Source organism: Poeciliopsis prolifica, unplaced genomic scaffold, assembly GCF_027474105.1.
Source record: "Poeciliopsis prolifica strain line A6 unplaced genomic scaffold, Auburn_PproV2 SCAFFOLD007, whole genome shotgun sequence".
In the NCBI taxonomy this organism is placed as follows: Eukaryota; Metazoa; Chordata; class Actinopteri; order Cyprinodontiformes; family Poeciliidae; genus Poeciliopsis; species Poeciliopsis prolifica.
This window is the reverse complement of record NW_026562382.1, coordinates 15,830,487-15,853,501: the sequence shown is the minus strand read 5'-3', so window position 1 is coordinate 15,853,501 and position 23,015 is coordinate 15,830,487. Positions and strand designations below refer to the sequence as shown.

General features: G+C 36.8%; 1 protein-coding gene across 3 annotated transcripts; it reads left to right on the top strand.

Annotated features, from left to right (window-relative positions):
- Positions 1-22,150, top strand: agpat3 (1-acylglycerol-3-phosphate O-acyltransferase 3). Of its 3 annotated transcripts, none has more exons than XM_055031479.1 (10): positions 1-238; positions 12,839-12,896; positions 13,615-13,846; positions 16,357-16,526; positions 16,626-16,787; positions 18,048-18,201; positions 18,285-18,387; positions 18,856-18,931; positions 19,037-19,235; positions 19,350-22,150. In XM_055031479.1, exons 3-10 carry the CDS (start codon positions 13,669-13,671, stop codon positions 19,439-19,441), a joined length of 1,134 nt encoding a protein of 377 aa, XP_054887454.1. In that variant the 5' UTR covers positions 1-238; positions 12,839-12,896; positions 13,615-13,668; the 3' UTR covers positions 19,442-22,150. The 3 variants fall into 3 exon arrangements, with proteins under 3 accessions (XP_054887454.1, XP_054887456.1, XP_054887455.1); XM_055031480.1 differs by lacking the exon at positions 1-238 and adding an exon at positions 5,312-5,772; XM_055031481.1 differs by lacking the exon at positions 16,626-16,787 and having other exon boundaries at positions 16,357-16,574.
- The last annotated feature ends 865 nt before the right edge of the window (positions 22,151-23,015 follow it).

Genomic DNA, 23,015 nt, shown 5'->3' with positions numbered 1-23,015 from the left:
CCGGATGTGGGACCAGCAGCTCTCTTCAACTGGGCTCTGAGGAAATGTGCTGCTGCTGCTTTTACGGACAAACAATAGCGCTCGTCTAGATCCGATCACTTCAACTCATTTCTGCTGCACATTTTTCCAGGCAGAGGAGGAGAAGTTCATTGGCAGATGCATTTTTCGCCCTCGGAGGGAGCAGAAAGCGGAGGGAAGTGTCGCTAAACCCACCGAGTCCGGACTGATCCTCCTGCAGGTAAGAGCAGGGGACCGTTACTGACTCCGGCTGCTAATGTCAGCAGCTAACTAGCTTAGCTTAACTCAGCTCAGCTCCAGTTTACAGTGAATCCAGTCAGTGTGGGAAAAGTTTCCATTTATTATCGGATATTAGATAAATAAAATGACTCCTCCTTTAGTCATTTAAAACATTTTTTTTTCGGGTTGCGACATAAATTTAGCCAACTTAGCATGCTAGCATGTGTCGCTAGCTTCCTTCTCCTGAGTTGCAGCAATTTTATGTTGGAGTTTCCTGTCAGGTTTCATTCATTTACATTACTGTGGCAGTTCTTCTTCTTCTTACTATTATTACTGTTATTATTAATAAACAAATGTCATGTGTTTTTAAGTCGGTCTGTAAGTTATCAAACCGCAGTAAGCCATGTGTGTGATAAGATAAGCTTTGTCAGTGCTGCCCAGTTTATCAAGGCTGTCGTGGCGCAGCGTTACGTTTAGAGACACATGCTGGAGAGCTGGGGCTGCACAGTTAGTCATGACAGGCTATATTTACTAGTGACCCATGCTGCAACACTCACACCAGCAGAAAGGTTACTGGAGTTCGTTTCATTCTGCATGAACCAGTGCATTGTTCAGTGCTGGAATGTTATTTTTTAAAACTAAGGCAGATTTTTCCTTTTTCTTTTTTCTGCCTAGAAGCAATATTCTGACTTGTAGGAAAATGTTATGATGCACAGTGTTAAGTTGCAGTTTTGTTGTAACTTTTTTAAAAAAGAATTACCACCAGGAGCTATAATAATACTACAGTTTAAATGGGGAAGTGTGTCTGTTCCGCTCAGATTTTCCTGATTAATTTGCATTCAGAAAGCCAATGACCAGGCCTGTCACAGTAACCAGAGGTCAATTAATCAGACTGACCTTCAATAATTTTCACTTTTCTCTTTCTGACAAAAACTAGACAATGATGCTCTTCACTTTGGTGAATTGGTCTTGACATTTTTTGAAGGATAATTTTATTTAGAGACTACATAATTCATTTTATTTGTTGCTTTATTAATTTTGGATACTTAAAATGTTTTCCAGTTCCTGTGTTAAATATTTATTTGAATTTAAATTAATGCATTATTGTACTATTACCATTGAGAATGCTCTCAAAAAAAACTATTATCATTTATGGCAATAACTTCTGGAACAATTTATCGTTCAGCAAAATGTGTTATTGTGACAGCCCTACCTATGGCATAATTGCTTTTCTTTAATCTCTTTTGGCGAATGCACATGTTGTCTTGGTAAAATTTATGCAGTAAAGTGCGTAAAAGCTGCAGCATATAGTAGGAAAATGACACTATTGGAGTATTGTTCAAAACAGCATAATTGTGAGAAATGTTAATTTTATTCCATCCTGAGGTTGTGAAATGCTTGGTCTTTGCATGTTCAGTCTTGTTTAAATGAGCTCTTAAACATCCAACAGCCTGTTTTTTGAGCCGTGAATCAAAGTTTGGAAAGTAATTGTTTGTTTGTTTGTTTTTGCTGCTGAGAAAAATGTGCAAGTTCAAATTAAAGCTTCTGCAAAGCGTGATTGTGCGAAGTTCACTCCAATGCAGACACGTAGTAGTAACCCGTTGATCCTCCTGTCAAGCTCAGTGTTGGCCTGTAGGACTTTGAGGTCTATAAACATTGATAAGACCTTATCTTTACTCTTTCATTAATGGAGTTAACTGAAGAATGACAGTGACTTTAGCTGTTTGTATTCGTAGCAGAAACTTCACCCTTTTGCCATTAGTCCTCTCACTTGAGGATCCCTACGAGGCACGTAGGAATCCTCCAGTGTTATCAGTCACGGCACAGCCTATTAGTGTCTCTGCATCCTCGCGAAGTGCTGAGGCGGCTTTTAGGAGGTTATAATCGTGTTTTAGGTCTGCAGGGCCAATTAGCTTTGACCATTTGCATGTCTGATGTTGTTCAGGAATAACCCAGAAATAGATGGGGCTCTTTTTTATCTATTTATTTAATAAGTGATAAAATAGTTTAATAGTTTTGGTATCGGTCCGCTTTATCATGGCTTAATACTTTCAGGGTTATTTTCAAACACAGAGGGTTTTTTTGTTTTTGTAAAATACATTTTTTTGACGGACAAACATTGAGGGCTCATTCCCACTGGTCCTTTTTGGTCCACTTTAATTGGACTGCAGTTCAATTAGAAAATCAGATTAGTTTGGAGAGGTGTGAATGGAAATTATTGAGGTTGTTTTAATTTATCATGCAATTAATTGAGTTATTGCTTATTGCAACAGTCCTACCAACAAACCTACATCTCTGTTCAGTTAAAGAAAACTCTGGTGCAGTTTGAAAGCAAATGTGAATGACAATCAGACCAGGAACCGCTCCAAAAGCAGGAAGTGAACTATAGCGCAAGGCATTCTGGGTAAATATAACCAAAACAACCATGACAGCTTAGCTCTCTTCTACAAAAAACAAAAGGGAAATCCTACAACTGCTAAAATTTCACATAACTTTTTTTTTTTTTTTTTTTTTTTTTTTTTTTTTTTTGTGAAGTAGGAAAGTTCAGAGGTTTTGTGTTGCTTTCTTCAGTGGTTCTTGGTGCAGCACCCCCACAGGCCAGGAGGGAAAAAGGTTTTTAAAACATTTGGAATGTTTTGTGGTGTGGTGAGAAGGTGGAAAGCTGAAAAATGTGACAAATGTTGCGATTTTGGTTCCCAAGAACACCCCAAGACATGCCTGATACATGTTGTGGACTTTTGTTTTAAGATTGATTTGTTTTTACACTAATTTGCCGCGTCACACATTCAGTATTTTTATTACAAAACAAAAAGAGGGCCATTTTGTTTTAGACTTTATAGACAAGTCCAGTCCTAGAAAGCTAATATCCTGCAACTTTTACACCCAACTCTACTACATGACCAGGCTTTGTAAAGTTGAATAACCTGTAGATTTAGAGTTCAGACTTTTGATTCAGATTTAAAAGTTGTAAGATCGTAGCTCTTAATGATTGGAGTTGTACTAGAATCACATTTGTCCACCTGATCCACCTGATCCGAATGATTGCATCACCACTTCAGCTACCAAGAGCTCCTACTAATCACCCAATCATTAGTCAGGTGTTGAGCATATGAATTGATATGGATGCAAACTTTTATCACAATATTTTGTGTTAATGTTGATGAAATCCACGATAAGGAGTATTTATTACCTCTTTTTTAGGCTGTTTCTGCATGGAACATCACAGCCCCACAGACAAAAATACTGCTCCTGAAAAATATCTTCATTTGTAATATGCTTTTTAGAAAACTGTCGCATAAAAAATGTGGCATTTATGTCACTAAACTGAGCATGGTAAATGCATTTAATCATATTTTCAAATGTATTGATATTTATTGACACTTTAATTGAACAAACAGTGAAGAAAGTAGTAAAACTATCAATCACAACACTGACACTTTTTAAATAAAAATTCTTATGACAAAAAATCTCAGTAATTGATAAACGATATGATAAACTGCTAAGAAAGCTGGAAAAGTGTAGTTTTTTTAATTGTTGTTTGAATAAAGGGAACAAAGATAAAATTATGAAAATCCAGTCTTTTATATCAAAGTATTTATCTTGTTTGCAAATGTTCAAAATGTGTTAAAACTGCAAAAGATAAGAAAATTAATTCTAGAAAAGTGTAATTTAGATCTGAGAAAATATAGCATATAGTTTTAAAATGACTGTAGCAAAATAGAAGTATGTATTTGTGACATTAGGTGTATAATTACGTCTCTGATCAGTCTTGATTTGTTGCTGTCTGTCTCCTGTTGCCCTGAAACTAAAAACTCTCTGGCTGCTGTTTTTACTCACCGACGATGGAAACGTTTGGCTGTAGTGTAAGTGCAGCCTTAAAATACACGGCCGTGTTCCTTAAGGTGGTTTGGGTTCAGGGCGGTGCACTAATGCAGAGAGTGAGGCAGTGAAACATGAACAGAATTCACTCTCCACTGATCACAATGTATTTTTATCTGCTTCTGGTTGCTGAGCCTCCGGTCGGTTCTGTGACCTTTAACACTTTCCTGCTGCTGTGACGGTTTGTCTCCGCCGGCTTATAAAAACCAGGAGAAAACGTCCAGAGGTTTCTGTCTGACGCTGCTGTCACAAACATGCAACAATGACGTAAATATTTGGCTTTAATTCACAGGGATTTTATTTTTAGTAGTGGAGGGTCTTTATTAACAGTTAATTGTAGGATAATATATAATTACATTTTAAGTAAAAATTATCGACAAAATAAGCTACATTTTTCATTCAAAAACCATTTTTGCTGCTAAATTGTTGTAAAATACACAACAAAATTTTTAATTTGTTATTTAGGTTATTCAGATGAATAATACATTGAAAGCTATTTTTATTTGCTTTAGAAAATTATTTTCAGCTTTCAGTGTAACTTCCTTCACAAAATACTTTAGGAATATGGATTGTGGTTGCTGCCATCAGCATTGGTGATTTCATTGGGCAGCAGGTTCTGCGTTGAGATGTATTTTAGTCTCATTTTTGTAAATTTTGCACACGACAGTAATCTGAATCGGCAGGTCAGGCTTGTTAATTGATTGAACTAATCGACTGGAAAACGGCAGTCGGTGCACCCTGTGATCATAGCTCCACAAATACAAATACTGCTTTGACTGACTGACTTATCTGTTTTGTTTTGCTTAATGCGCCTTATAGCCTGGTGCGCTTTACATATGAAAAAAGATCGGAAGTAGACCATTCATTAGTAATCCTGTGCAGAAAATACAATTGTAAAATGAACAATTCCAACAATACAGACAGTTTTGTGAGGGTTTAAACAATTATTGGAATTTGTCATAACAATAACACATGTATCACAATAAATGATAAACGATACGATAAACCATATCAGAAGCTAATAATTATGTAGGAAATCCACAGAGTGGTTGTTGTACCGTAACAGATCCCTTCAGCTTCCTGGTAGCGCAGAACTCTGTCTGGTTCTGTTAATGTTAATGCAATGTGACATATTCAGGGTGCACATAGCCTGGTAATCAGCACTAATCTGATTCACTGGATTAGAGGATGGGAATCCAAGACTCTGCTTACTGTACATGTGTAGCTGCTGCTGCCTTTCTCAAGGAAACCATCCATAACGATCCTCTTCAGAGGTTATTAATTTGGTTTTTACTCCTCTCCATGATGGCAATGCGTTTATTTTGGTGATTTTTCTCCCTGCTGCTGATGGGTAACGCTTTACTTGGCGCCCACGCAGGTCAGGCAGTTCCTCCGTCAGGTCCTGGGATCTGGCTATATTCTGCTGTCATCATCATAATCTCCCGTTTTTCCTGCTCTGGGATTATCATGGCTATGAAGCAGACCAGCCTGTGACCGTCCGCTGCTCTCTGCAGGCCTCTACTTTCACATTATTTACTTTGGTTTTGAGTTTGGTGGCAAACAAACAGCCAAAATGCTGAACCAGAGCGCTGTGATGATCTTCACTGGGATCTGTGGGGCGATGGTGTTCATGGCCATGGCCTACTATATCTACTGGTAAGTTCAGGTCAATTAGCAGAAATTTTCATTTATTGCATATTTTTAAGGTGGTCTGGGACATCTCGTAATTTATTTATTTATTTTTTCAAATTTTGCTGGATGATAAATTATCTCAATCGTTATCGTGATAAACGATAATATTGTTGTTTTGAGGCCATTTTCAAGTCATGCAGTAGTGATGGCAAAATAATAAAAAACACATTCTCAATTACCAATAACCTTTAAATGCAAATAGATATTTAACACTGGAACTGGAAGACATACTCAAAATAAATAAAACAACAAAAACGATAAGATGAATTATGAAATTTATCTTTCTGAAGAATTTTTGATAGGAAGAGGAAAGCAATAAATTTTGTAAATGGGAATTTAATCAGTTGATTAAATTTTCATGTAAATGTAACGAGGTACATTTACTCAGTTATATTTACTTGAGTAACTATTTTGGAAAAAAAAACCCGGTATTTTGCTATGCTGTACTTTTAAAGTTTAGTAGAGTAATTTCATTATGAAGCATTTCTACTCGAGTACATTTTCTGGGTTTTCTTTCCACTGAATGAAGAGCAAGCATGTTTTAACAAAACTTCAGCAGACACAGACACACACCTGCAGTTTTTGTTAAATTTCTTTTTACAGAAACTGATTAGGGGGGGGAAATCCCTAATTTTGTTACTTTTTTGTCATTTTCACCCTTAAAATTCAGAACTTTCCACTGAACTTTATATTTTGTTCTATCCGATCATGTAATTTTTAAATATTAAATGATAAGTGTCTCACCTTTCCTCTGGCTTGTTTGGTATTTGCGCAGGTTTTCTGGCGGTGAAAGTTGATAGAAATGCAGGTTTTTATTTTTAGTAGCCGTGTTCAGGTGATGTGGAGCAGAGGCAGCTGCCCAGCCTTAAGCAGCTTTAACCCAGTCAGCATTACTTTATCTTTCCTCCAGCCTCTCACAAGGGGGGCCTGTTTTCATTCTGTCCATCCAAGAATATTTTTACACCAAACCACCTGTGAGTGTTTTTGTTTTTTCACCCGTAACTCATCAGCACGTCCAGTACATACTTTAGATCAACATGAGATTATTTTTCTTCTTTTGCTCTTTCCTTTTGGTTTGTCTTTTCTTTGAATTCCTGTAAAGCATTTTGTATTGCCTTGTTGCTGAAAATGTGCTACATAAATATAATTACCTTTTATTAGGCCCAGAAATTGTCCCAGAAATGATATTATTCTGAGACAATGTTCAAGTAAATGGCACAATAATGCAAGCTCTTCCTCTCAAAGACGAATAAGCGCTGGATCTTTTTTCAAAATAAAACAACCAAAAGCAATAAATAAAATGGGAAGGAAAACCACACACAAGCAAAACAATAAATAAAATGGATTATGAAGTCTCAGTAAACAAAATATTAATCATCAGAATGGAAATTATCGAGCCTCATTGATTGATTGCTTATTGTGACGGGTTTAAATGCGTCTACACTTTCAAAACTGCACAGGATGTTGACGTTCCTCATTAGATCTTCTCATCATTCATTCACTCATTTCTCTTTTTAATTAACTGTCAACATCAAAGTAATAATCAGCTCATATGGAAGAAGTAAAGTTAGAATCACATCCAGCTTGTATAAGAAGTTGATCATGAACAATTTTCCCACCAAATACAAAAAAGAAAACTGAGAATCAGAATTAAATATGAAAATCTCAGATAAAACTCTATATATTAAAAGTAAAAATGTACCTCATTGGTGAGAATGTGGAAAATTATAGGCACATCTTGCTCAGATCCTTTGGAAAAGTGATACCATAACACCAATTTGGTGTTAAATAATTCCCTACTGAAAATACTTGGCTACAAGATTCATATGAACATTACATCCGAGTAATTTATCTGAAGAAAATGTACAAAAAAAGGACAGATATTTGGTTAAAATATTACTAGTAGCTGGTAAAATAGACATTATAATGAACTATGGAGGAAAAGACCCCCTGCTGTGAACCAGTTGATGCAGACAGGAAGAAATTCAAATTATGGGGAAATTATCGAAATGGACATCTTGAAAAAAGCGTCACTGACCTTTTGTTTGGATTGCTGCTCCAAACTGCTGGCATTTATCTAATATGTATTTGATTACAAGCAGAAAAATATAATTACCCACACAGCTGCAGTTAGCTGGGGACTGCTGTCATGTTGTGAGGTCTTCCTCAACCAGATTATCTGGTTGTTTTTGTGAAAAAAACCACAACGTTGGAGATCTTCTGCAGAGCGAGAAGAGAAAAGGTTTCTGTTGTGGTAAGAGTGGAGCAGGTTGATATGATAAGCTCTTGTTTAAAATGAACCAGTTTTTCTCCATTCTGTTGACTGATAAGAAAAGAAAGCTGCACTGCAAGCTGTTCAATGTGCATAAATGACATTATTATGCCTAAAGTACATCTTGGTTTTAGTTGAGTAGTTATTTAAGCCACATGTGGAGAGATTTGTTGCAGTTGAGTGTTTTGTAGGTGCTGTGTGTGGCATCACACTGATAGGCTCATAAGGGAGTGGCTGTAGAAAGAGAAATGAGAGCAAAGTTCATGATTTCTTTGGAAATGCCTCATTCTCCATGTCGCAACAGCAAACCGTTTCTGCAGGGCAGCTTGGGATGAAACAGCGACTGACTGTGGACGGTGAGCAGCAATGAAGTAGAAATTTTACTCCTGATTGTAAAAAATCTGATAAAGCCGGACGTTATTTATTAGTTTAAAATTAGAATTTATGTTTCTGACAAATGTGAGAGAGGCTGTAAAATGAATCTGGGATTTTTTGATATTCTAAGCAATGGGTAAAAGTGAGAGTCTGTTCACATGAAGTTAACTTTGGTGTGGTTTCAGTTTTTCTGGAACTAATCGCAAAAAAGGGAACACATTTACAAGGTCTGTGTCAAGTTTTGAATTCATTTATCTTAGTTTTAAGCATTAAAAACTTTTTGTTGTCATGCAAAATCATCTAGTAGTGAAACGATTAATCGAATTAGTCACGATTAATCAATTACTAAAATAATTATCAACTGATTTAGTAATTGATTTGTTAGCTGCTATTTACAGTAAAGTCAAGACGTATATGTATTGCATTTAAGATAAAAAAAAAGTTCTTTGTCTATAAATGCATGTCATCTTTTGCTTCGTCTTGGTTCAAAATTTGTAATAAAACAAAAATAAATCTCTTACTAGGAACTTTTTGACATTCGTGTTCAATAAAGGAATGCTATGTTATTGCATTTTAGGAAATAACATTGGTTTCTTACACTATGAAGTAATTATTTGCATCTTTTAATGCATTTCTAATACAGTATGTGGTTAAATAGGAAATCTTCAATTCTGACCATCCAATTAATCATCAGAATATTTAATTACTAAAATAATCATTGGTTTCATCCCTCAGTTAGACGATATAGTTAGTATTGTTAGTTTTGTCTTTATTTTGCTACAATGTGAGTGGTATACTAATTGGGTCTAACTGATCAGTTTTATTTTATCACACAATATTTGTTTTTGCGAGTCTCTGACTTTTTGTGGTACATTATGGTCGTTGACAATCATTTCACAAAACGTGATTAATTTGTGAATAAAATTGAAATTCCACTTTCATATTCTACAGCTGGTGGTTTTTATTTTTTCCAGATTTCAATTCAGAAATACTTTGATTGTGAATGGAAAATTAATGTTGTAACACATGTCTAAATATATTCAAAACCTCTTTATGGATTGTAATGCTGAGGAAGGAAGGCTCACCAATAGCAGTCAGTCTCGCAACAGATCTAAAGACGCCTCTGACTGAAAGCTCGGCATCCATGAAGCATCATTTTCAATTCGGAGTTCAGATTTTATTTGAGCTTTTGAGATGCTGATCATCTGCTCCCAATTGTAAAAACACTTTCTTGCCATGACTACACACCATAGCAGCTTTGCCATCTTATGAAAAGTACTTTAAGAAATACTGAAACTGGCCTATTTAGATAATAAAATCCAACGTCGGTTCCTATAGTTGGGATGACCAGAGTGTTTATCTATAATGAGGCTCATCTTGAAAATATGGATTTATGATAAGTTGTTGTAAACTTGTTGTGTAACCGATATGAAGCAACAAATACTGATTTAATAACATAATATGTGACTTTCTTTAATTATCAAGCAAGTTTAATGAAGGTTATGGATGCCAAAAATCATGTGGTTCTGAAATGTGTGTAATCTAGATTACATTGAATTGGTGAAATTTACCGAAAACAGTGAATTTTCCAGTGAATAATGCGTTTAAACAGTCATTTTTTAAGCTTGATTGGGATTCAAGGAATTGAGTTGTCTTCCCATTTCTCGCTCTGGTTGTAGGAAATTATTCCCTCACCTTCCTTATGTTAGTATGAGTCTATTAATCACCAGCTCTCTTGGTTTTTAAGATAAAATGTTTTGTAATATGACCGTCACTGTCAGAAAGGTCACGTTTGTAGGATCAAGCTGAGATATTTATGCTTGATTAAACTGATAATGAGCTCTCAGTAAAGGAACCAACACTATGCTGCGTGTCTGAACACTTCTGCATTTACTGGCTTCAGAATTTGACTTAAACTGTAATGAATTTTAATTTAATATGCAGCTTTTTTTTACTCACACAGGGTTGCTTGGTGTTTCTATCCTTTCTGTGTGTATTAATTCAATGCTGCGTGTGTGTGGGATTGATTGCACTGGAAAATACCTCTCCTCTACCTGCAACAGTCTGGCTTCATAACATCCGTTTGGCCTAAATTCAAGCTGCCTCTGTTCCAGGGCTGCGGCTAACAATTGATTTAGTAAACGATTAATCTGTCGATTGTTTTGATGGTTTACTGATTAATGGGATAAAACAAAATTCTACCTTCCACACATTTTTCATTAAAACACTCAGGCCTTTTTTTATACAGTGTTAGAAATGCTTTAAAGTATGCACATGAACAGTTAATCCCTTTTTAAAATGAAAAAAATAATCATTTTATTTTTTTAAATGCAGTAACACAACTTTCCTTTCATAAATCTGAACAAGATGAAACTAAAATATATTTACAGACAAATGTATTTATATTTCAAATGCATCATTTATATTTACATTGTGCAGTTTCTGTATATCTGTTTTGTGTTTTTTTTTTTTTTTTAGACTGCGTACGCCAGTTAGTAATCTGTTTATTACTAAATTAGTTGAGGATTAATTACAATTAATTGTTTCTTCTCGGCTCTGTTCACAGCAACTAGAAATGTAAAATAGAAATGTAAAAGTCTACTTAAGTGTTTAAAAATTGCTGCTGCTGCTTTCCTTTGGTTATAATTACATTAATAGATAATATTTTACTTTACTTAACCCTCAAACTAAATAAATGCATCTCTAGCAAAATGTTATGTTACCAGTTCATAAAAGAGAGCTGAAAACTCGTAATATTTGTTTAACACTTAGGACTGAAACCAGACAGTTGCTGGCTGACTTTACGCATTTGAGGAAGTTGTGACTTGTTGCTCACAATAGAGATACACATTCATTGTGTGACTTGTTAAATACTCAAAACATGTTGCATTTATTTCAAAATATATCCGATTCATTGCGAGCTGCTCATGTGTAGCTGGTATTAAATTTAACTCATGGCAGTGACAGATTTATATCCAAAAAACGTCTGCAGTGGGTTTCTAAGCACTTTGAAACCTTTTTTGTAATCCATTTAGAATATAAGAAGAGGATCTCCTGTAAATAGTGCTTGGGATTTAATTTTTCCCTCTTTAATCTGTGGTAGAATAACCAGAAAAGTGGAGCGTCCCCGAGGAACTGTGGGGTTTCCACAAGATAACAGATTAGAAATGTTGGTCGGAACTGCGTTAAAACGGGCTTAACCTACACTTTAATGGGCTTTGCTGCAGATGTGGGAACAGTCCATTCAGTATTGTGTGTTGTGCAGTCACCTGAGTACATACACAATGATTGTACATTTGACCTACATTGCTTCCTAAAAAAAAAAAATCTTCCCATGCTGCTATTGTGTGTCGGCTGCTTTTCTAAACAAAGGCTTTTTGAATAATTTTACTGTATTTATCGAATATTTATAGTTCAAGTCACTTAATCCTCCAACTGGACGTTATCTGCTTATAAAATGAGTCGTTATTTCTGCCATAATGTCTTATTCTTCACCATCAGAATAACCCAGAATCCATATCATCAAGTAATTGGTTTCTAAAATATGGATTTTTTTGGTGGTTTGAGATGCTACAACAAAAAGAAAATATTAAAATTTTCAGCATAAAACCACATTTTTTTCAGATAAGAATTTGAGGAGCTCAGATCTCTTCACCTCAGAACCAAAGCAGCTTAAATACAAAATAAATAACCTCTGCTTTTATTACAAAAATAAATAACCTCTGCTTTTATTACAAAAATAAATAACCTCTGCTTTTATTAATTACAAAAATAAATAACCTCTGCTTTTATTTATTTTATTTTTTGCTGCAAGTCCCAGTACTGCATTATGCAATTCTCACAGCATAATCCCCAGTAAAACCATCAACTAGACAGTGCATCCTGTTATCTATTAGCTTTTGTGTGAAACAGCTTGTAGCATGCTAACTGGTTTTACAGCAACAACATCTTGATGCAGTTCTATCCAAATGTTTTGAACTAAGGAACAAAGTTGTCAGTTTAAATGTCAGGAGATGTCATTTTATTGGAAGTCCTTTTGTTTAACCAACATAAAATATTTTACTGAAACAAAGTAGAAAAGGATGAAAGTCTTGTCTGTGTTTAACTGTTTTTGCAATAATGGCTGCATTATTACAGCAAATAAACAAACGTCTTTCTTTTTATATCATTTATTTTTAATACTTTTTTTTCATATAAACCTATTTGTGTCTTTAATAAGGTTTACAATGATGAAACAAACTTCACTCTTCAAGTCCTTTTGTCTTGTAGCCCGTTCTGGAAATGAGAAGCCATCTTATACTTTTGTTGTTTTAAATAAGTTAACATAAATATCAGTGTCGCCTTAACGTGTCCTTCATTCTCTGATCTGCTGTCTGTTCACAGGTCCGTGGTTTTGGCTGAAGGGCCGTGTAAACGCGGCTTGTAAAGAAAATCCACCGTGGTAAGAACATTGTTTTTCTGAAAATTGTTACATTTGCTTGAAGTTAGTCAAAGCTAAGGCAGCAACATCTTTAAGTTGACACTATTTTATCAAAGTTTATAATGACGCTGAATCGATTAATTGGCTTAATCGTGATTAATCAGTTTATTAGATTAACCATCAACTAATTTAGCAATCGATTGATCGTTAACTGGAGTATGCAGACAAAAAGGCAATTTACTGAAAGAAGCAGAGCAGTAATTAAGCCAAAACAATACAAAACATCTATAAATTTTGCATTAAAGATAAACGAACCTCACTTTTCTGTAAATTTGTTCTACCCTGAACTCCTCTAGTGGCTGAGTTTTAGCTTCACATTGGTTCAAATACTATTAAATCAAGTATCTTTTGCATCCAATTATTAATTAGTTAACCCAAAAATACCCAAATTATTCCTACAGTGTATTGATAAGTCAAGAAGCTGAGCTTTTCACATGTTGGAGGTATTTTTTACTTGCAGATGCTACAACCGTTCAGGATTGCTATGTTATTGCATTTCACATTAATTTCTTATTGAAAAAACCCAATTAATTTTGCATGTCCATGTCTTTTAATGCATTTCTAGTATTGTATAAAAATACTTAGGTGGAAAATGTGCCGACTGTACCAATGAATTATCTGAATAATTGATTATTAATATATGTGTAAAATGCACCGTTTGGTTCTGTGCTGTGTGCAGGTTGGTCGTGGTGTGTAGAGAGGAGCCCGCTCAGCCCCTCCAGGCTCCTCAGCCATGACTCTCCTGGCCTACCTGAAGAGCCTGTTCATCCTGCAGCTGCTGATGGGCTTCGTGTTTGTGGTGAGCGGCCTCATCATAAACTTCATTCAGCTCTGCACCTGCATCCTCTGGCCCATCGACAGACAGCTCTACCGCAGAATCAACTGCAGGCTCTCCTACTCTCTGTGGAGTCGTGAGTACCTCAAACTCCTGCTGCGTGTCGCGTGACGTTTGTACCCACTGTGATGCACTACAGAGCCTTGTGGAAGCATTAGGCAAAATCCACATTTTTCACATTTTTGTGCATGCATTTGAGTCTAAAGTGCTTCTAAAAGCAGCCAAAGTTCTTAAAAAAAAAACCCACCCAGCTTGTTTTTGGCACTGCAAAAACACAAAATCTTGATATTATTGTCTAGTTTCTAGTGCAGATATCTTTGTTTTGTCTTATTTCAAGTGCACTATCTTACAAGTGACATTTTAGCAGGATACATCATCACCATTAGCTTTATTTTTTCCTCTCCTGCTCTCAGGGAAGGCAGACACTTTTTTCCTCTGCTCCCTCTCTGCCCATGCCTGCCCTGCTTGCTCTGTTTTTGTCCTGTCTTTTTCTATATTTTTGGAGCCTTTCTTTGAACATCCTCCAAATCTATAAATTATGGATGTGGTTAACCGGTCTCTCAATGCAATTGATAACATTTTCTCGACGAGAAGACTGGGCACATGACAGCCCTCTTGTCCTGCTGGGGGACACCCAGCGGGATTCACTCTGGATTTATTCATGATTTTCACTGTTTGGAGCTTGTGGATTCCTGGTTTATTGAGAAATTTGTGGCAGACTTGGCCGAACTAGCAAACACTCAGATTTGTTGGTGTGGACAGAGACGCAAATTGGATGAGAGTCTTGCTGAGACTTGCAGCCCAGGTGAGGACTCCAAATCTCACTAACAGGATGGAATCGATCTGGGAGAAGTTGCTAGTTTCTGTTCAGTGGAACGACCAAACTAAATTGGATAATTGGGAACTGAGACGTATCGTAGAGACTTTAGGGAAGATTGAAATTTATAATCTACCCAATCTGAGACATTCTGTACCTGAACTGGCTTTTCCTGTGTTGCCTTGGAAGGGCTGCATATTTCCAATCTCCTTGAAGATTTGTAAACATAACCCTCCTTCCTACCTCACCCACTCCTGTTATTCAAGCAGCTGAGCGCTCCCAAGGACATTTCTCGATAACATTTTAACGGATTTCTGCCGGGAGGCTGAACAACATGGTTTCATGGCTCTGTGATGTCACCACGTTCACTCATGTCTTTGTTTTGTCTGAATGTTGCCATGTCCCCCAATGAGTCCTTTCCTCTTTTTTATTTTATTTTGTTAGAAACTGTGGAGTACTCACTTTTAACCCAGAAAAAGAATTAGAACAGAGACTCTGTTTGTTTGTTTTTTTTAGTTCATTAGTCACTCTTTAGTTTATTTGTTTAGAAACTGTAGAGTACTCACTATTTATATCAATATTAAATTACTAGGCAGAGAGACTCTTGTTATTGCAACCCAGAAGAGGAATTAGAACGAACTTAGAATCCAGAAAAGATTCTTCCAGAACAGAAACATTTAGTTTTTACTTTGAAACTGTAGAGTACTCATTACTTTAACAAATTTGCTTAGAAATTTACTTATCTAGCATCCCAGAGGTCCAGACTTACTTACACTTATTCAGCAACCCAGAACAGGCATCAGAACCTGGAACCCAGATAAAATACCTTAACTTATTGAAGATAGGAGTCTAACTGCTTCTTAGACTCCTATTCTTTGAAAAGGAATTAGACCAGAGGATTCTTACTTATACTTATCTACCAACCCTGAATATGAGTATATAGTTTATTTACTGTGGATCAACATTATTAGTTTTTTCTTCTTTTGCTGTTTCTTTTGGTTTCTTTTGTTTTTATTTCCTTTTAAATCTTGTAAAGCACTTTGTATTGCCTTGTTGCTGAAAATGTGCTTTATAAATAAAATTACTGTTACCTTTAAAGACACAAACAGGCCCACAGAAAAATAAGCGACCACAGCACGTCTGTTTCTGGGTTTTTATCATATTTGTTGTCTGATGTTCTCCAACAAACCTCTGAGGCCTTCATACAACATCTGGGTGTAAATGCACCCAGTTTGTTTTTAAATTCTCAGTTTTTTTGTTCCAGATGTTGGCAGCAGCTGTTGATGATATTACCTGCTGTACTCTTCCCATCATCTATCAATTTAGATCTGATGTCTTTTTTGGCACACTTTATTGTCTTTGATAGTTTGTCCCTTAATTTTTGTGTATTTATACTGTATAATTATTACAACACGAATTGCCCATTCAGCACTTGAATAAAACTGAACTGAATCTTATACAGAAATAAAATGATCCTATCGGAAGTGAAAAAAGAGGTGGCACCACTTCTACTTTGTTTCTGCTCTATTCATCTTGCACTTTACTTCACAATTACATGTTAATAGTGAGACTCTGTGTCTATAAAGAGAGCAGAGACCAGGCTGGATGCTGAACTTTCACCTACTTCCACAACAGACTGTGTGACTCAGCTGCTAACGCTAACCCTTGACAGATATTTTTGAAACGGCGACCTTAAACAGATTCAGCATTTCCTCCATTTTATCTTGAAGTTTGTTGAGTTCTGTCATTTGTTTTTGTTTATGTTTCAGAGCTGGTGATGATGCTGGAGTGGTGGTCGGGCACAGAATGCACCCTATACACCGACCAGGCTACGGTGGACAAGTTCGGCAAGGAGCATGTCATCATCATCCTCAACCACAACTTTGAAATCGACTTTCTGTGTGGCTGGACCATGTGTGAAAGATACGGGGTCCTAGGGGTCAGTGAAGCTCCAAACTGTGTCTACACACATTGGCAGGAAGCTCAGGTTTTTATTTTGACATCGTTCTAACTGTAAAAGTTCATTTCCTGCCTCTAGAGTTCAAAAGTGCTGGCCAAACACGAGCTACTGAAGGTCCCTCTGATCGGCTGGACCTGGTACTTTCTAGAAATCGTTTTCTGCAAAAGAAAGTGGGAGGAGGACAGAGAAACGGTTTTTGCAGGCTTGGACAGACTCAAAGATTATCCTGAATATATGTGGGTGAGTTCTGCGGTGGCATGCTGAGCTGGGATGGGTTGTTGTTCGTTTTAGATCTGCAGGGTGCGCCATAAGTTTCCATCTTCTAGAAGATGGTTTACATTTCCAAAATAAGTAAACAAAACGATAATTCAAATAAATTACAAAGTTTCTGTAACCTAAACTGATTCAAAACGTAAATCTTTCAACTTAGACAGGGAAAATGGGCAAAAGTGCCAGATAGAAAAAATTAAATCAAATAAAAAATCCAAGTCCAGGCGAAACTATTTGTTTGAATCTTTGCAGTATTTTTCAAAATGGAAGCTTTTCAATCATATCAGTGGGAGTATCTCTTTAAAAATTGCTGTCCAAATGGAGATATCAGGGAGATTCATTACTGGTTTTATTTAAACAAAAACAAACAACGGAAATAAAAATTTTCCACCAGACTTTTTCTTAATACCTCTAAAAACTTGAGAGAACCGACTAAAGTTAACATTGTCCCAATATTTAGAGTTTTTTGCTGTTATGTTTGGGTTTTCAAAGTACAAAACTGCGGTAGAGCTAAATAAAAACACAGAATTAGATTATTTCCTTCAGGCTGTCCGCACATCCTTAAAAAGTCTTAAATACATCTAAAGTTACAGTTTTAAATGGTCTCACTTTGTAAGTTAGCCTTAGCTTAGCATAACATGTGAAGGACTAAAATGATGTTGGACTATTTGGTCTCTTACGTTAGTAGTGTTTTTTTTTCACAGGACTTTTCTGTCAGGTGAAAGTTTAAGTTAGCTGCTGCTAACTAGCTGCTAACATGTCCGTGGTAGCTAACTTTTTCTTAAATCCTTCATTGGAAAATTTATCACCAGTTGGCAGGACAATGTCCGTCTTAGCCTTTGGGTCGCTTCTGCTGCGAATCCCTACGATTTATTTATTTGCGATTTTCTTTTGTACGTTTGTCGTGATGCAGGTCTTAAACCTGTTCCTGTGTCTTTGTGTTCAGCATCCGTCTCTTTCTCAGCATGTTTAAAAGCATCAGTTTTATTTGGACCAGATCAGACGTTATTACCCCGATAAGTCGGGCAGAGTTAAGTTGGTTTGCCCTCCATCTGTCAGCTTTAGTGGTCCTGTGAGGTTGGGTGGTGACATTGTTTTAGCCTCATGTTTCACTGAGGTGCATTTGATCTGTAATTCAACCAAGCAGATTAAATGGGACAAGAGAAAAGAGGACACCCAAACCCTTCACTTTGATGTTTTTGTGTATAAGTTGAGCTTCTGCCTCCACAGTTTCTGCTGTACTGTGAAGGGACCCGCTTCACGGAGAAGAAACACCAAATCAGCATGCAGGTGGCAGAGAATAAGGGCCTCCCCAAGCTCAAGTATCACCTTCTACCCCGAACCAAAGGATTCACCACCACGATGCAATGTCTGAAAGGCACAGGTGCTGTGGCAAACACAGACATCACAAACTGTGATGAAACCCACAGGTTTTTGTTTCTCACTTCGTTTTCCTCTGTTTCATAGTCACTGCAGTGTATGATGTGACGCTGAACTTCAAGGACAATAAGATTCCCACTCTACTGGGCATTGTCAACGGCAAAAAATACAAAGCTGACCTGCACGTAAAGTGAGTTCATTTTATGCTCTCTAGCTTAATAAAACATGAGAAATTGATTTAGTTGTGTCCTTTATCAGCTGGCTGGACTCCAGCCAGCTGATAAAGGGTTCATTATAATGGTTTCATTGGTCTAAATAAGAAACAGACAGGATGAAATCCATTCATAACGACACCAACATCATTGATTATTTAATCTTGATTAGACAGAAATGCATGAATGTGTCTGGTATATGAGGATATCCTTGTTGGGAAAGAAATCAGTTTCTTTATGGGATTTAAATGAATTAGCAGTGCGCCCTCTGGTGGCAGAAAGCAAACACTGCACACCACATGTTTCTCAAAAGTCTGGAACGGTTTTCAGAAACCGTTGCTATTTTTCAGATAGTGCAAAGTGTCAGAGTTACGGTTCTGCAAATTTGGCTGTTGTCACCAATTTTTTACTTTAATCCCTCTGACGGTTGACTTTCTCCCGTCCAGGCGGTTTTCTGTGGAGGATATTCCGGATGATGAACAGGAGTGTGCCAACTGGCTGCACAAGCTCTACCAGGAGAAAGTAGGATGGAACCTAATCGGATCTTTACCTTCGTCATGCATGTTTCAGTAGACATGCGTGTCTTTTTGTGAGTTGAATGCAATGTTTTGTTGTTTTGTGTGTCAGGACGCCTTACAAGAGCAGTACAGCAAGGAAGGAAAGTTCCCTGGACCCACAATCATCCCCCCACGCCGCCCGTGGACGCTGCTCAACTTCCTGTTCTGGGCCACCGTCCTGTTGTCGCCCCTCATCAAATTAGCATGTGGCGTGGTCGTCAGCGGCTCCCCGCTCCTCATCATCGGTTTCATCATCTTACTCCTCGTCGGTAGGTTCAACAGGCGCCGCCTGGACCCGAACGAAAATATAATCCAACTGTGTTCACGTTGACGTCCTGTTTTACCTTTGTTTGTCTTTTGTTTCTCTTTTTGTCCTCTGCCAGCCTCAGTAGCTATTCGCCGTCTCATCGGGGTCACTGAGGTGAAGAAAACAGGCTCCAGTTACGGAGACCCGGAGGCCAAGAAAAAAGAATAAACTGTGTGACCTCCCCGCATCCCCACCGTGTTCGTCTCACTACCCACTCAACTCCATCCTCCTCCTGCTGTCGGCAGGCGGGGAGGAGGCCCACCTGTGAAAACAAAACCAACACTAGAGTCAAAAAGAGAAGAAAATCCTGCCTTCAGCAGAGGAAGAGACGAAGATGAGAGGGTGTGGGAATGATGCTCTCTGGTGTATCACAGATTGTAAGGAGGGAGGGAGATGCAGTACTGTAAAGCCACCAAACTCCCAATTAAGTCCGTTAAACAAGAATCATAAGCCTGAGGTCACTTTCTAAAAGCCACGCCCACTTCCTGTCAGCTGTTGATTCCTTTGAAACTCATGCAGCGCATCCTGATCCACACTGATTAATTTCTGTTATCCAGCGGCAGTGCTTCTTCCCAACACCAGGATCCATCGTTCCCCTGGTTCTGATGGAAATCGGTGCCTTTCGGCCCAGCCTGGCTTTCCTTTATCAGCTCACACAAACCACTCAAAGCCTGTTTCACACAGTGCTCAGATTTCTACAACTAAACCGCAAAATGGCTAAAATTATTGAACTAAAAGCAAAAAAATAGGAAATAATTCAGTGAAAAGACAATTAGAGATCCACCAATCATAACCCAACATCCAACCTCCAGCTAAAGGTTTCCAAAAGTTTGGCAACATTTCAAAACAAATGTTGCTAAAAAATAAAAAAAAATCTCATTTTTGTAAACGACTTATGTTTTCTTCCTTCAGCAGCCACTTCCACACTGAAGAGTGATGTTTCGGTGCATCTCTAATCATCTGCTTCATTGTAATCTATTTCAAGTTAAATTAATTGTTAATTTAGTTGGAAATTCTTTAAAAAAATGAGTTAAATATAAAGTGATAACCCTGACTTTAGTCTCTCAAAAGGGCTGGCATCTGCTGAGCTGCAGCAAGGACTCTGAATGTGAAAACCGAGGAAACCTGCTCTCATTTAAAACACAAATTTCCCATTTTTCCTCCATTTCTCCTACCGGACCTCATTCCACATTTAGGAGTGTTCGTTTTCTCTCCCACATGTAAGGCGGACGACCTCCGACCTCCTACGCGTGCCGTTTCGACCTCCTTCTCCCTTGACACCGAAACGCAGCTCACAGTGGAACATGAATGGCAGAAGATTCAAGGGTCAAAGGTCACCAACTGACCTCATGTAGCCACACAGCTGTTAGCATAGACTGCAGTAGGAGTATTTTTAACCTTTGCCTTAAATCAAGCTTGCTCAGGCAAGGGATTGCTTATTTACCTCCCTTTGAAACGCATAACGCCACTTTTGTTATGTTTTAAATCTTCACCCTTCATTCCTGTCATTACAATAATGCATGGTGGAGTAGGAAGAGTTAATTAGCAAAATGACTGAATCATTTAAACCGTGGACTAATAGGAAGATGTTAATTGAAGGGATTTTTATTTTTGGGAGGGTTTGTTTTGAAGGGGGAAAAATCACTTTAAATGTTCACAGTGGACAAAAAAGGAATTATTTGTTTTGTTTAGGAATAAAAAAAAAATCTGTAAGAGAATATAAATTGCTTTATTTGATTAAATGACTTATAGGAAGTTGTTTTTTGTTGCATCAGACCCACTTTTTTAAATCTGAGCTGTTTTTTATATAGAAAACTCTTTTGTTATCCACTTTAAATAATTTCAGATGATTTCTAGGAAGCTTTTTGGTTGTGTTTGAATAAAAATCACTGTTGAATACATTATAGGAAGATTTTGATTTCTTGAATATAAAATTGCACGCAGGTTTCCACATTTTGAAAGCAAAGTATCATTATTTTTGTCCAGTTCTTTTTTCCGTAGTCGTCAATAAACAGATTTCGTGCAAGCCTTTTTAGCATCAAGGGCCGAAAGAACCACACAATTTAAGAAATAAATGGATCCTAAATCAGCATTTATACATGTGAGCATTTAAATTCATTTGGAATTGTGTGCAAATTAATAAATAGATGGATACATTTGGAATATTCATCTGGAATGTATTTCAATCATTTGTACAATGTAATTCAATGTGAAAAACATTAAATGTAATTTGAATTTCTATTGAAAATATTCTTTGTTAAACATGCAGTTGGTAAATGTTGAAAACATTTCAAATTTTTTACAAAGGCATTCAAATTTCAGTTAGTTTTTCACCAATCTGAAATATTGGATACATAAATTTTTATCTACATTATCACATCTAATGTTTATAGACCGCTGTATTTATTTAATTTAGGCCCTTAATAAATTAGTGCTGCTTGATTATTATTAGTATTTATATTTTAGAAGTTAATTCATGTCAAATTGGAAAATGTAAGACATTTTTATCTGGTAAAGTTGCAGTTTCCTTCGATTCAGATTTTTTTATGCCACTTTTAAGGGTCTTATATTTCTTTCTATTATAGCCAGAACTGATACAAATTTTCCCAACAATTTCTGTCACACTTGAAAAACAAATTCAGGTTTCTGGGGGGAAAAAAAAAGTCTAAAATGTTTGTTTTATTCTGTTCTTTAATTTCTAATTAAAAAATTAAAGCCCAGCTATAAACATTTCACATTTGAAAAACCTCCAGTTCTTCCCGTTAGTTGCACCTCTTGCATCAGTTGTTTGGTTAGTTTTTTGTTTTTTTTCTACAGCTTTGGATTTTGTTTTCTTCCTTTTAAACACTTGAGATTATTAAAGGTTTTAATCACAAAGCAACTCTTACTCCTTGGATTTCTTTGGCTTTGTCTGAGTTTCTCTGCATGAACACGCAGCCATGCAGGTGAAAGGAGCGCATCTTCTCCACCCATCTTCAGTCACATTCATTCACCTTTATTTTTCATGACATCCACAAACTTCACTAAATTAATACGCGACACATTAATATGTAAATAAGCTAAATCTGAACGTCCTTTAGAAACTAGAGCTGTGCGTAGCTGCTTTTATTAGTATTCCTCCCTAAAATCAATGGGTTTTATGTACATAATGTAAATAATTACAATGCTTTGTTTAGAAGTAGTTGGTTTTCCACATTGCACTCTCTGACTGCACCGTTATTTAAGGCTACAACCAAATCTACCACTCGGGGGCAGCAGCAGAAGGCTTACATGAATACCTACAGCAACCAGAGGAGACTGAGGTTAAATTTTGCTCCCACAGCAGTTTTCAGTCCGAGCAGTCATTAATCATTTCTTACTGCACTCCTTTATTTCCTTTTTATTGCATGATGTGCTTTACTGCACAGGCAGCGAATTGAGTTCATTCTGACTCAGGGATTCTTTTACAGACTGACGATGCAACTGCTGTGGCATTAACTCTGAATCTGAATAAAGAGGCTTTCTGGGGAAGATGCCTGTGTGTTTCTTGATGCTTTTGCCACTGTAGTCATCATGCTTTGTGTAACAGAAAAACTTGATTTCTAATGGATTCTTTGGATATCTAAAGGGATTTTATCTAAAATGTTTCTGGTATCTTTTGCCGTTTTATTGATTTCATGTGTTTTGATCACTATTTAAAGCTACAGTACTTTTATACATTGTCTGCTGAAATTGTCACTATGTTGTGACATTATGGCATGAG